General features: G+C 35.8%; 3 protein-coding genes and 1 non-coding gene across 6 annotated transcripts; 2 read left to right on the top strand and 2 right to left on the bottom strand.

Annotated features, from left to right (window-relative positions):
• Positions 1 to 3685: 3685 nt before the first annotated feature.
• On the top strand, positions 3686 to 6933 carry LOC105967619 (ureide permease 1). Of its 3 annotated transcripts, none has more exons than XM_088826180.1 (8): positions 3686 to 4233; positions 4780 to 5082; positions 5171 to 5309; positions 5459 to 5633; positions 5719 to 5759; positions 5853 to 5941; positions 6062 to 6436; positions 6562 to 6933. In XM_088826180.1, exons 2-8 carry the CDS (start codon positions 4846 to 4848, stop codon positions 6712 to 6714), a joined length of 1209 nt encoding a protein of 402 aa, XP_088682306.1. In that variant the 5' UTR covers positions 3686 to 4233; positions 4780 to 4845; the 3' UTR covers positions 6715 to 6933. The 3 variants fall into 3 exon arrangements, with proteins under 3 accessions (XP_088682306.1, XP_088682307.1, XP_088682305.1); XM_088826181.1 differs by lacking the exon at positions 3686 to 4233 and adding an exon at positions 4428 to 4504; XM_088826179.1 differs by lacking the exon at positions 3686 to 4233 and adding an exon at positions 4437 to 4665.
• Positions 6934 to 7049: 116 nt separating this feature from the next.
• Positions 7050 to 10544, bottom strand: RUS3 (root UVB sensitive protein (Protein of unknown function, DUF647)). The gene is made up of 14 exons (XM_012992226.2): positions 10201 to 10544; positions 9750 to 9809; positions 9617 to 9655; positions 9468 to 9530; positions 9309 to 9365; positions 9064 to 9127; positions 8809 to 8892; positions 8601 to 8683; positions 8378 to 8507; positions 8144 to 8236; positions 7864 to 8002; positions 7663 to 7703; positions 7388 to 7575; positions 7050 to 7280 (listed from the first exon to the last, which is right to left on the bottom strand). The coding sequence occupies exons 1-14, from the start codon at positions 10387 to 10389 to the stop codon at positions 7182 to 7184; spliced, it is 1329 nt and encodes a 442-aa protein (XP_012847680.2). The 5' UTR covers positions 10390 to 10544; the 3' UTR covers positions 7050 to 7181.
• Positions 10545 to 11291: 747 nt separating this feature from the next.
• Positions 11292 to 11365, bottom strand: TRNAN-GUU (transfer RNA asparagine (anticodon GUU)). The gene has a single exon. It is a non-coding gene; the product is annotated as a tRNA-Asn (tRNA).
• Positions 11366 to 11430: 65 nt separating this feature from the next.
• LOC105967677 (Pentatricopeptide repeat (PPR) superfamily protein) lies at positions 11431 to 13731 on the top strand. The gene has a single exon (XM_012992294.2). The coding sequence runs from the start codon at positions 11482 to 11484 to the stop codon at positions 13450 to 13452; it is 1971 nt and encodes a 656-aa protein (XP_012847748.2). The 5' UTR covers positions 11431 to 11481; the 3' UTR covers positions 13453 to 13731.
• Positions 13732 to 14024: the final 293 nt, after the last annotated feature.

The raw sequence follows: 14024 nt of genomic DNA, 5'->3' as shown, positions 1-14024 counted from the left end.
CCAGCAGCGTGTCTGTCTGCATTTACGTTTAAAGCTCGTGCGTTTTCATTTGTCTTCGAATTGCTTAATTTATTAGCCATTAAAATTAGATAGCAATTCAACGTTATGTGTTTTTGCTTTCACATTGTATGATTTGGTATTGCACTACTGACAATTAAAGAAACAGGTCATTTTCGTGGTTCATTGTCAAAAGACTTTTCAAATCTCGAAAGCACGTTGTGTATTGAGTATCGACTATCGCAAAGTTATAGCGACAGCAGGGTTGGAGTACTAATTAAAAAGGCAATTTTCATTTTGTAACTTGCCAATATCGTAATTTTCCATACACGCGTATAAATTCATATATATATATATATATATATATATATATATATATATATATATATATATAATATATATATATATATATATATATGTTATACACATCCATATGACATGTATATACATATTTAAATAAAAATGAAAAACTATCTATGGTAATACACTAGATGTAGCATCAAAGAGAGATATGGGTTATTTGGTCAAAAGAAAATAGGGTTAAATTATGAAGTAATCTCAAATTACAAAAAAACTCCTTGTTTAGGTGTAATTACAATCACCAACTGACTATGAATCTTTTTTCACGTTCATCCTTATTGTTGAGTGTAGATTTTACACTCAATACGTTTACTTTACGTGGATCTTTTGTTTAGATTTAATTATATTTGTGCTTTAATTGATTGATTTTGTGTTTTATAGGTGAAAAACGAGAATTAGGTGTCCATGAAGGAAAAAATATTAAAAAGAAAGGAAAAAGTTGCAAATAAGGAAACAAATCAAATTGGAAGAAGGAATCTCGCCACAGCTTTGACAGTGTCCACCATTTCGAGGATATCTCTCTTATACGAACTCCGAATTAGGTGATTTTGACGGCATTGGAAAGCTAATTTCAAGGGCTACAATTCTTATTTACACAATATTCCAAAATTCGGACTCCAACATGGCACAAATCGACGAACAAATCCTGATGGCGAAAAGTGGCGGAAATTGATTTCTATTAGGTTTCCACTACTTCCTTATCAAGAAAAGCCTATAAAAGCAACAAGTCTCCACACCATAAGGACGAAATTTTACACCACAAAACATGAAGAACGAAGATCAACGAAGACTCAAGCATAGTTTTTCTTATTTATTTTATTTATTCTATTTTGTTTATCATAAGAATTACGAGTAGCTAAGTTTTTAATCTAGGATTTTGTTGGAACCCTATGTGGGGATGGTGAACCGGTTTTCTTGAGATTATGCAATTATGATTTTATGATTATTTCTTATACTTGTTTTGATTGTTAGTGCATGAACTTGATCAATTTATGTGCTTTATCTGTGATTATTGGGATTGACTCGACAGAGCTATTTTGATAATTAGACGGTAAGTATAAGAACCTTCGAGTAGTTTTCACCGGATGAGTGTGTCAATTGCATGTGGTGTCGTAGACATACAGATATCACCTAAGGTAGCCATTTACGAGACTTGTTAGTTAATGCTTTATTCATAATTTGTTTGCATAGACATATAGTGAACCATTTATGAATAATAGACTCATAATACACGCGACAGCGGGTTATGAGTAAATTAGTGTCTCGGGTTAATAATCATGAATCATATATTTCATAATTGAGGGGTTTTGGGTGAGCAATTCTTGCATAGGGGGAAGATAAAATCCTAGGTCTGTTTTTATTGATATTTTCTCGTGTTTAATTGCTTTCATAATTAGTTTAATTGTTTAATTGATTTTAATTGACAAACTTGCGTAGGCTGGATAAAAATCATAGTTGTTAGAATTTGGTACTTAGGATTAGATAATTTGAGTATTCCCTGTGGGATCGACATCCGACTCTTACGAGTCCACTTTTACTACTTGTTTGCGATACGTGCACTTGCGTGTTAGGTATTTAGCACCCAACACTTATGGTGACAAATTTAACAAAATCTTATAGATTCAGTAAAATGTTCTCTACTTTGTACTCGTTTTGTGCAAAAATGCAGTTTCTGATGCACTACAATCTGATATTTACAAGGCAAGAGACACATCTTATGATCACATCTTATGATCATCTTGTTTCAAAATGTGGAGCTCAAATGGAATAAAACGGATACAAACTAAATTTGACACTGCAAGGTATACGTGCAAGAAGATTTAATGTTAATGGATGATTGTAATTAACAAAACAAAAGGGTATTTTCGTAATTATGCCCAAGAAAATACCGTCATTTATATCCAAATATATATATATATATTATATATATATATATATATATATATATATATATATATATATATATATATATATATATATATATATATATATATATATATATATATATATATATATATATATATATATATATATATATATATATATATATATATATATATATATATATATATATATATAGATATAAAAGAGAAGGAAGCAGCAAAATCATGTTCAATTTTGTTTTTAACTTTTAATTAAGGGCAAATTACCAAAACCCCCCTGAGGTAAGGCTGAATAACGAAAATCCCTCCCATGTTTGCGTAATTACGAAAATCCCCCTGAGGTATGTTGTCGTCTAACAAATTTCCCCTACGGTGTTACTTCTAACGGAATCTTTTTGATTCCATGGAATATTCCTCTGAAAATGACATTCTTGCCCTTGAGAGATAAATTGTAAGCATTTTAATTACTTAGGGGGTAAATTGTAATTTTAAAACTATAATGTATTTCTTCATTTTATAATTATTAAAAAGATAAAATATATATAAAATAATTAAAGAAATCTCGTACCATTAAAAGTTTTTATTTGTTTTGTAATTTTTTTTATATATTTTGTTTATTCAATAAAATCGAGGTTACGCATTTTTGAAATATTCTCGTATTTCTTATTTTATGCTACAAATATTTTCAATAGTTTTTTTAATATTATGGTAATTGTCAATATATTATTATATTTTTTTCGTCAAAAGTAACACCGTAGGGGGGTTGTGTAATACTTAAAAAAACGTAGTTATTTTAATTTAAAACTATAATATATTTCTTCATTTTATAATTATTAAAAATATACAAAAAAATATAAAAAATAATTAAACATATCTTGTAACATAAAAAGTTTTTACCTGTTTTGTATTTTTTATATATTTTTATATTTTTTTGATTCAATAAAATTGAGTTTACATATTTTTGAAATATTCTCGTATTTCTTATTTTACGCTACAAATATTTTTAATAATTTTTAATATTTGTTTAATTATATTTCAATTTTAAACAAACGAAATGTAAAAAGTATATATTAAATATAAATAAATCATAATATTCCCTTGATTGTTTTTCAAATAACAAAAGCTACAACGGAAAAAACACATTTTCTATCAATTTAAACGGTCAAACACAGGTCAGAGGGGGATTTTCGTAATTATGCAAACATGAGGGGGATTTTAGTAATTAGACTTTACCTCAGGGGGGTTTTCGTAATTCTTTTATTTTTTTTACATATTTAACAGAAGGGTATAATAGACTTTTCACGTTTTCCGTTAAAAAAAAATCGGTCAACTGTTAGTCAAGGGGGTTTTTCATAATTACGAGAACATGGAGGGGATTTTCGTTATTCAGCCTTACCTCAGGGGGGTTTTGGTAATTTGCCCTTTAATTAATTGAAGTGAAAGTCGTTGGAGGGCAAACGAAAATGAGGAGGAAGTGTAGGCAATGATAGAATAAGTAGCAATTAAATAATTAAATAAAAGAAAGCCATTGAATTAGGGTGTCTGTTATTTCAAGTTTTCAACCCCCACTGACATCAACGCTTTTGTTTTAATCATTTGACTTCGTTGATAATAACATTCAGTTATTCACACACAGACACAAGCTGCATTGTAGAGAACCTTACAATTTATAAATAGGGGGGTATTAATTAATTCATCCAATCTCGAGAATCTCAAAGGAGAGAGAGATTCCCAGATCAGCACACCCTTTTTCAAAATATAAAAGATTCTCTCTCCCATTTACATGGAGGGTTTCTTCAGCTTCACTTTTTAGCTGCCCTCTATTTATTGCAATCTGAATTTCTTGAAAATCTCCCATTCCATTATCGGATTTTGAACTCAGGAGAAAGAGGAGTGGCGGCAGTGTTTCTTGAAAAAAAAGATTTTCGAGGGAATCTGAATCTGATTTGCTTAGTGTGCATCAGATTCTGCATCATCTTTTTTTTGTTGTGTGGTATAATCTCTCTCTCTCTCTCTCTCTCTCTCTCTCTCTCTCTCTCTCTCTCTCTCTCTCTCTCTCTCTCTCTCTCTCTCTCTCTCTCTCTCTCTCTCTCTCTCTCTCTCTCTCTCTCTCTATTTATTTATTACAGCGAAGCAGCGTTATTGTGGGTTCGTTTGTTTAGTTGTGTGTGGGTCTGTATCACAGAAAAATCCCATTAAAAAAAACATGAGGTGTTAAAAATGGTGTATCTATTATTGCTTGTGATTAAACGAGATATTTTGATGTACTTGGTTTTTGATTAGTTGACTTCATAATCTACTGTACTCTACTTTATTAGCCTGTTTTTGCACGTTTTGATTAATTATATTGCTATTTTTGTGATAAGTATTTAATTTCTTGAAAAAAAAAATCGAATTCTTGGCAATTGTAATAGTAATTATCATGGTAGGCACTTCTTACGGCATGTTTGTTCGAGTCTTGATCTATCTATGGTTGTTGAGGCATTTCGTTTTCTGACAGATTCGTGTCCGGTTTTTTTTTTTCGTTTTTTTTCGACAGGATTATTCAAGGATTCCCACAATTTTATCGATCGAGGAAGGAGAAGTTGTATCGAGTCGATTGAAAATGTATTTGGTGGAGAGTAAAGGAGGTGCAATAGCTTGTATGCTGTTAGCTTTGTTTTTCTTGGGCACATGGCCTGCGATATTGACGCTACTCGAAAGGAGGGGCCGTCTCCCCCAACACACTTATCTCGATTACACGATCACAAATCTATTGGCTGCTGTTATCATTGCTTTCACGTTCGGTGAAATAGGAAATGGCACGATCGAGAAGCCGAATTTCTTGAATCAGCTTTCTCAGGTGCGATCCATTGATTTTATCCTCCGATATAAATTCTTCGATAATAATTATTTGGATAGTGATTATTTTTCTTGGACAATTGATGTAGGATAATTGGCCGAGTGTAATGTTTGCAATGGCTGGTGGGATTGTATTGAGCCTCGGAAATCTGGCGACGCAATATGCGTGGGCGTTCGTCGGTTTGTCAGTGACTGAAGTGATTACGTCGAGTATAACCGTTGTAATAGGTACTTACTATATATATATATATATATATATATATATATATATATATATATATATATATATATATATATATAGAATATGTTCGTTTTCTATGTTTTCGTTTTGCACGACTACCGCTTTTACATTTTGCACTGTTTCGGTTATTGTGTAGGGACAACTTTGAATTATTTCTTGGACGACAAAATCAACAAAGCCGAGATTCTTTTTCCCGGTGTTGGTTGTTTTCTGATTGCTGTTTGTTTTGGTTCGGCTGTTCATTCGTCCAACGCAGCAGATAATAAAAAGAAGCTCACTACTTTCTCTGATGATACTAAAGATGGCGAAATGTACGTATTCGTTTAGTAGTAATTCAACAAGTCACACATAATTTAGTAAGTGCATTGATATTAGTGTCGGGTTATTTTTTGACAGGATAAACGATGCTCGTGCCTCGGAAACATACGCAAAAAAGGGTACGAGGATATCGTAATTTCTTTATTTTTTTTTTCTAATTCTTTTTTTCTTCGTGTTTTCATCTTGAAGTTATACATATATCTTACTAATAGATCTGGAGAATGGAAGTGCTTCAAATGAGAAGGCAAAGTTCGGGACCGCACATTTCCTCATCGAGCTCGAGAACAAAAGGGCAATTAAGGTTTTTCGCTACGCCTTTCTAAATTTTTTTAATGTGATAAAAAAAAAAGTTACTTTCGAATTGGTTGGCCGTTATATATTTCGGCATGATTTTTATTTTTTTCTTTTCTTGAAATGTCAGGTTTTTGGGAAGGGCACTTTGATCGGGTTGTCGATAACTTTCTTCGCGGGACTTTGCTTCTCTCTCTTCAGCCCAGCTTTCAACCTCGCCACTAATGATCAATGGAACACATTAAAAAACGGAGTTCCACACTTGAGCGTATACACTGCATTCTTCTACTTCTCGGTTTCTTGCTTTGTGTTAGCTATAATTCTCAACATCACCTTCTTGTATAAGCCCGTTTTGAATCTGCCCAAATCATCGATAAAGGCTTATTTATCGGACTGGGAGGGTAGATGGTGGGCCCTACTGGCCGGGCTCTTGTGCGGGTTCGGAAACGGGCTTCAGTTCATGGGCGGTCAAGCCGCTGGCTATGCTGCAGCTGATGCTGTTCAGGTCAGTTCAAATTCATCACTGCATATATTGTTTTATTAATCATGAAGTAAATTACGCTATAACGGGCCTCGTTTGGTTGGAAAGATATGCGCTTGTGATTAATTAAGATAAAATCTCGATTACAGGCACTTCCGTTAGTGAGCACGTTTTGGGGTGTGCTTTTGTTCGGAGAGTACAGAAGATCGTCGAGGAAAACATACGTACTTTTAATTGGCATGTTGTCGATGTTCATTGTTGCTGTTGGAGTTCTTATGGCTTCGTCGGGTCACAGGAAGTAGTTTCTCTTGGATGCGAAAGAATGTTTAAAGATTAAAAAAACAAACAAACGTGTACTTGTTTAGGGTTGAATTCGTTTCGATAACACGTAAAAGAAGTTGTATAGGAAAGTGTATTCGTTGTTCTTGGCATCAATCGATTAGTCGGTTTTTATTTGTAAAGAAACCAATAATCTCGTTAACATCTTTGTTGTTGTAGTTGTTGCCTATGGTGGTAGAAAATCGAAAATTCCTCTTATCCGGAAATCGCGCAAGAAGAAATAATAACTTCCAAGGTGGACAATGAATTAGCACAGCGAGTCGGTCGTTAACTTCAACGCTTGAAATCGAGAAAATTGTTGGGCTATATAAAAATCATTTGATTACTCACAATCTCAAAATTTATTTGTTTTACGAAAACATCGAGTTACTGTAAAAAGCGATGATTCAAAGTACTGTAAAAAGATCTACGCAATGCCTGAAGCTCCTGCCTAGTCAACTTTTTCGTCTGACGAACTTATAAACCAGTTTGCCTTCCATGCAACTGAAGGCGACAGTAGGCGTTCGGTTTTCCAGCCCAGTGACGTAAGCTGCAAAGTAAGGTTATAATAAAAATTAAATTCCAAAAATCAATACGAAATACAGATTCTCTCTAGAAGTAGAGATGTAAAAAAATGCGCAATGAAAACCGATCTACCTTAAGAACAAAGGATTCGTAGTTTTTAGCCATCCATGATTGGCTCTCGAAATGCATAGATCTGTCTTTGTCGTCAAGTTTTGCCAAGACGAGAGCATGCACAAAAGCCTGTAAGATATCTGCTGCTGCTGAATCTTTATGCATAACGACACTGATTGCACTCTTTCTTGCAAGTAGCATGTACTTTCCTGTCGAACCGAAAAGAAGTTAACACAACAACATTCTTGATTTAACTCCGTGAATGAAGAAAAATAAAGTACGTAAATGAGCTTAACCTTTTTTGTAATAAGAGCTGGCAAGATGTGAGAGGTCCACCCTGTTTTCAATCGAAAGAAAATTTATTGATCATTACACATAGGGTTTCAGACCAAGTCGAAGACAATGCAGCGATCCAATGTGCTAAATGTAGTAGTCGGGAAAAGGCATTAGATGACAAAGAGCAGTGACGAAACAATAAGAATAAAGTTGAAACGTACACTTGATCACTGTTGAGTGAAGAGATCCTGACACCTAATTGTACCCGTTGATACAAACATTTAACCGTATTCGCTGTCCACGAAGTCGTCCACACAGGTAAAACATGCTCCATTACCGATACCTGTTTTGGAGAAAGAACTAGCAGACCATGCACGGAACTCTCGTGTCAGCATGTTGAAACGCATATATGAAGAAGAGTAATGGAAAGTCAACTACTTAACTACATGGATGTATAACCGAATAATAAATATGGAGACTAAAGAGTTTATTTCAACTCACCTTGACCAGTTTCCATGTAATGCGACAAAAGAATCGAGCTTCTTTCGCAATTTAACGTAGCCAATGAAAGGCAACGGACAGCCTTGTAATTTGCTGCAAAGCCCCAAGAAACAGCACATAAAGTACAAGAAAAAAAATGAATACTTGTGCAGTTGCAGTAAATATTCTCAAATTCAGACGTGATTAAATTGTCGTATTAGTAGGAAATATGAGAAGTCGATTAAGGAGACTAACCATACATGTGAAAGACGGTAAGGGACAGAAAACAAAACCAAATGGCGGTTGCGTGTCCCGTAGTAATGTGAGCGAGGAACATTCCTAAAGCCATGCCAACCATTGTTGCAATCGTCTCTTGGCTACCTTCCTATTCGCGAAGGGAGCAATTTAGCCTAGCTCGATTAATCACAATTTATGTTACTCCAATTTCTTGCTTGAGCTTGAGAATGAAATACGTTACCTTAGCTGATATATCAGCTGCATTGTTCTGAAGTGCAAAATGCTGTGTTAAAGCGGCTCTTGTAGCACCACTGGCAACCCCAGCTAGTTAGCAGCATGACGATGAAAATAAAACGGAGTAGAAATGGTCAATAATTATATTCAGGCACCGAAAATCAAAATGGTCAGTGGAGCTTGGATAACTATTGAAACACGGTTTTGTAACTTACTGAATGACCGTGATATGCTTCCCAAGCATACAATGAAGACAAATGCTGATGGAAATACTGGGGAAACGAGGTCCATCAACATCCCTGCAACAATTTTACATTTCAGTGTAATAGAATTTGTCGGAGAAATTGATAAAAATAGCAACTATAAGAGATAAATGGTCAAAATACTATAAAGAATCACCATAAAGCCCATTTTGCAAAACAAAAAAAAAAAAAAAAAAAAAAAAAAAAAAAACGTGAAGACAGTGTTACCGAGGTCATTCATGAGATCTGCAACAAGACGCCACATCTTGGCATTGCTATCCAGGTTTGCCCCCTAAAAGAAACGGAAACGTGCTCTTATAAGCCTGCTTTAATTTGACCAGACATAACGTTTGTCGGGCCTGTTTTAATAGCACGTTAACACTGATTTTTATTCCAGATGGCAGTTCATATAATCGAAGTCTCGAGATGCTGTAGTACACAGTTAAAATAAATCAAGAAGCGCCAAAAAATACCTGGTAAAATGTAAATAAGATACCTCCAAGCATTCCTGTTAAATCTCTCAAAAACCACTGCAATTGTTTTCAAAAGGAGAACTTCAGAAAGGGGGAAAAGACATCCACCGAGAATTTTCAAATGAGTAACAAGACTTCACGTAATATATATAAATATACCAGAAACGTGGCTCCGATTACTGTAGCAGACTTCTCGCCAACCCCAATAGCACTTAGAAGAGCCTTAAGAAATTAAGGAATTAATAAGTACTAGATATGCCATGGAAAATGTCTTAAACATTAATCTACGTTTGTAATCAATATATCACCTGGGTCGAAAGCATTGTTCTGATGTAAGTCGAAAGGCCCTGCAAACGAAATAAAATCAATAAACGCCTCGTAAAAAATTGGCAAGAGGCTCCAAATTGAATTCAAAGACTGCACAAAGATATGATTCCCAACCTGCAACGAGTCCCATACTTGAAAAGGAACATAATCGGGAGTCACACTGCTAGGAAATCCCTGCATTTTTACACACATTTCAGACAAAAAAAGCAGTTATTCTACGACGAAGCAAGCGTAATCAAAACGAAAGCTAAAAGTTCAATTCTCATAGCTCGTGACATTAATATTTCCGAAATTATGGGAAGAAAACCTAAAATTGACAATTGTTTTCGAATAAAAAGCATACATTTTTTCTTCCAAACAGCTCAAATCATGGATGAATTTAAAAAAAAAAAAAAAAAATCCCTCCCCTGAAAACGAAGACGATAACATATAGATACATTTCGCATGATCAATAAATCATATTAAATCAAGCCAATAAGCAAAATAATTACTACTTAATAAGCATTCAACAACAAGTCCTCTCCTAGCACCATTAAATTAAGCACCAATTTTTATTTATTTTTACCTCGGGAACAAAGGCGTCGAGGATTCTCCTAGAAAGATGATTGAAACGGCGAGAGGATTTCTGAACGGAGTCTCCGGCGACTGTGATGGTGGCGGTCTTCGTAAGCTTTGACGAATCGATGCCGTTCCATTCCTCAATCACGGCGGTTTCCGATCGGAGCTGCCGCGCTGAAGTGCTATCTCCTTCCATCGCAGCTTCTCCAGTATGCTCTGAAACTGCTGCCAGTTTATTTTAATTGGGAATTGAGAGATTCACCCCATAACTTCCCACTATTTGCTTTTCGGCCCCTAACATCTGGTATTTCTTCCATGTAAACCCTCCGAAATTTCTACCTTTTTTTTTTTGAAATATAAATTCAATTTATGGGTTGATGTATTTGAAAAAATAACCTTTAATTTGTCGTCTTATTCTTCTAAATTGTCTCAAATATAATTCTAAAATGAATTTGCTGAGTTAATGTTTTTGAGTTTTGATCTATTAACGTAACTAATCAAGTTTAAACACATATTTTAGTTCGATAAGATATGAAGCTCGATTCGAATTCAAATATCATAAATTATCTACACAAATCAAGCTACTTGGATCCGATTCGTGTTACATTAATTAAGTCTCGTTCGAGCTCGACAACTACTTGAATCCAACTACTTGAATCCGATTCGTGTTACATTAATTAAATCTCGTTCGAGCTCGACAAACCAATTAAAGGAAAAAGAAATGGGCTTTCTAAATCAATATGGAGGTCATAAGAGTTAAATAACACAAATTGCAGATGGCCATAAAAATAAATAACAATAATAAGTAAATTATTTTAATTATATGAAGGAAAAGTGTCAATAACTTTATGTCAAATAAAGTGAAAATAAGAAAATAAGGGCAAAATAATAATTGCCAATGGAAATAAAGTGAAAATAAGAAAATAAGGGCAAAATAATAATTGCCAATGGAAATAAAGTGAAAATTAGAAAAGAAGGGCGAAATAGTAATTGCATATGGAAATAAAGTGAAAATAAGAAAAAATAAAAATTAGAAAAGAAGGGCAAAATGATGGTAATTGCATATGGAAATAAAGTGAAAATAAGAAAAAATAAATTCGCTAGAAAGAGGGGTCGAACCTCTGACCTTGTGGTTAACAGCCACACGCTCTAACCAACTGAGCTATTCCAGCTTTGTTGTTAAACTATCTCCAGTTTAGTTTATATTTAAATACATTCACCAATTTTCCAGTTCATTTGTATATGCTTCTCTGCGCCGCCGTAAGCGGCGGGAGAAAGACACACAGAGATGAGGAAAACAGCTCTGTACATGCTTTCAAGACGACGATCCTTTTCATCGGACCCAGAAATCCCAACCCTTTACTCCTTCCTCCAACCCTCAATTTTCTCACTCAAAAGAACCACCAATCAACGGCAGCAACCAATCATCCCTCCACCCAATTCCCAACAAAACCCCGCTTCCAACCCCCAAAAATCCAATCTCGAAGCCACCCTCCAGCAATCCCTCTCCGACAACAACACCGACGAGGCCTGGAAATCATTCAAATCCCTAACAAGCTGCTCCTCCTTCCCCAGTAAGCCCCTCACAAACTCCTTAATTACACACCTATCCTCCCTCCCCAACACCCACAATCTCAAGAGGGCATTTGCTTCATCAGTTTTCTTGCTGGAAAAAAACCCATCTCTATTAGAACACAAAAGCGCGGCGGCCCTTTTGGATTCCATGAGAACCGCCAACGCCGCCGCACCTGCTTTCGCATTGGTTAAGAGCATGTTCAAGAACAGATTCTTCATGCCGTTTGAGATGTGGGGATCTGTGCTCGTCGATATTTGTCGTAAAAATGGGAGCTTTGCTCCCTTCTTGGGAGTTTTCCATGAGAGCTGCAGGGTTGCTTTTGATGAGAAGATTAATTTCATGAAGCCTGATTTGGTTGCTTGTAATGCTGCATTGGAGTGTTACTGTCGAGAAGTCGAATCGGTTGTTGGTGCGGAGAAATTGGTCGAAACTATGTCGGTTCTAGGGGTTAGGCCGGACGAGATCAGTTTCGGTTTACTTGCTTATTTGTACGCTTTGAAGGGGCTCGATGAGAAGGTGGTTGAGTTAGAGGGTTTGATTTGTAAGCTTGGTGTTTCTGATAAACGACACTTTACTCATAGTTTAATTTGCGGCTATTTGAAATCGGGCAAGTTCGAATCGGTTTCTGATGCGGTACTGCGCGGTTTGAAAGAAGGGGATGGGCTAGGGTTTAGTCAAGAAACTTGTAACGAAGTGGTGAAAGGGTTTGTGCAGAACGGCGATTGCAATTGCAAGAGTTTAGCCGATTTGATAATCGAAACCCAAAAACTCGAACCTTCATCTATTACGGTGGAGCGAACTTTCGGATACGGTGTGATCACTGCCTGTGTTAATCTAAGTTTACTAGACAAGGGTCATTCGATTCTTGATGAAATGAATGCTCAAGGGGCTACGATCGGCCTAGGCGTTTACGTGCCGATTCTGAAGGCTTACTGCAAAGAGCAAAGAACAGCCGAAGCTGCTCAATTAGTGACGGAACTTTCTAGTTTAGGACAAAGGTTGGATCTTTGTACCTACGATGCCCTAATCGAGTCGTCAATGTCGAGCCAAGATTTTCAGTCTGCGTTTTCGATCTTTCGCGACATGAGAGAAGCAAGAATGCACGACTTGAAAGGCAGTTACTTGACGATCATGACGGGCCTAACCGAGCATCATCGGCCCGAATTAATGGCCGCTTTTCTCGACGAGGTTGTTGTGGACCCTAGGATCGAGATAGGTACTCATGACTGGAATTCGATTATTCACGCTTTTATTAAGGCTGGGAGATTGGAGGACGCGAGGAGAACTTTCCGGAGGATGGTTTTCTTGCAGTTCGAGCCGAACGAGCAGACGTATTTGTCGCTTATTAACGGGTTCGTGAGCGTGGAGAAGTACTTTAGCGTATTGATGCTGTGGAACGAGGTTAAGAGGAAGGTTTCGTGTAGTGGAGACGGAAAGTTTCGATTGGATAGTAGCTTGGTCGATGCGTTTTTGTACGCTTTGGTGAAGGGCGGGTTTTTCGATGCTGTGATGCAAGTGGTGGAGAAATCGCAAGAGATGAAGATATTTGTCGACAAGTGGAGGTACAAGCAAGCGTTCATGGAGAAGCATAAGAAGCTGAACGTGTCGAAGGTGAGGAAGAGGAATTTCAAGAAAATGGAAGCTTTGGTTGCTTTCAAGAATTGGGCTGGTTTGAATTCTTGATTTAGTGTCGCGTCGGCATTTTTTTGTGTAAAGGCGAAACTTTTTTAAAGAAGGTTTATCGGTTCGAACATCGAACAAAAGTCCATCGTACGCGGTTTATCGGTGCTCCTTTTTAGGGTGATGAGTTGATTTCGTTTGTTGCAATCGAAAATAATCGGATAGTTACCGTTTTGTTTTTTGCCTTAGTAGGATTCACGTGTCGATTTTGACGATAAAGGTCGATTTTTGTACCTGTGTATTGTTGTGAAGTAAGAATGGGAACTTCTTCTTCATCAAAAAGCTCCATGAATGAATAATGTGTATGATTAGAATATGTTCAAAATGTACAGAAGTGAAACTTAAAAGCTGATTTTTTTTTGTTAAGGCAAGAGTTGCAACTGTAGATGTTTGCAAAAGTATATAAACTCTTTAAAAAACATTAAAAATGAAAAGAAAAAAATAAATAAATATGAAGTATGAAGTATCACTCAAATTCAACTCCAATCCTATTGCATTCCATTCCCTAGTGTGAATACAATAAGTTGATTCATTGAATCATATTATTGCGGCGCGTGTCTGCATTCAAACCAAAA

This window comes from Erythranthe guttata, chromosome 12 (assembly GCF_056151865.1).
Source record: "Erythranthe guttata isolate IM_541 chromosome 12, IM_541, whole genome shotgun sequence".
Classification (NCBI taxonomy): domain Eukaryota; kingdom Viridiplantae; phylum Streptophyta; class Magnoliopsida; order Lamiales; family Phrymaceae; genus Erythranthe; species Erythranthe guttata.
The sequence above is the reverse complement of the archived record's forward strand: the minus strand, read 5'-3'. Positions and strand labels throughout refer to the sequence as shown.

What these genes read in the sequence shown, in the direction of transcription:
- LOC105967619 (XM_088826179.1), top strand. An exon ending in TCTTGAATCAGCTTTCTCAG is followed by an intron (nt 5,083 to 5,170) that starts GTGCGATCCATT and finishes CAATTGATGTAG; the next exon opens with GATAATTGGCCGAGTGTAAT. An exon ending in GGAAACATACGCAAAAAAGG is followed by an intron (nt 5,760 to 5,852) that starts GTACGAGGATAT and finishes TCTTACTAATAG; the next exon opens with ATCTGGAGAATGGAAGTGCT.
- RUS3 (XM_012992226.2), bottom strand. Translation starts at nt 10,389, where the DNA reads ATGGAAGGAGATAGCACTTCAGCGCGGCAGCTCCGATCGGAAACCGCC. An exon ending in AAGTATGGGACTCGTTGCAG is followed by an intron (nt 9,656 to 9,749) that starts GTTGGGAATCAT and finishes TTTCGTTTGCAG; the next exon opens with GGCCTTTCGACTTACATCAG. An exon ending in AGATCTCATGAATGACCTCG is followed by an intron (nt 8,893 to 9,063) that starts GTAACACTGTCT and finishes AAATTGTTGCAG; the next exon opens with GGATGTTGATGGACCTCGTT.
- LOC105967677 (XM_012992294.2), top strand. Translation starts at nt 11,482, where the DNA reads ATGAGGAAAACAGCTCTGTACATGCTTTCAAGACGACGATCCTTTTCA.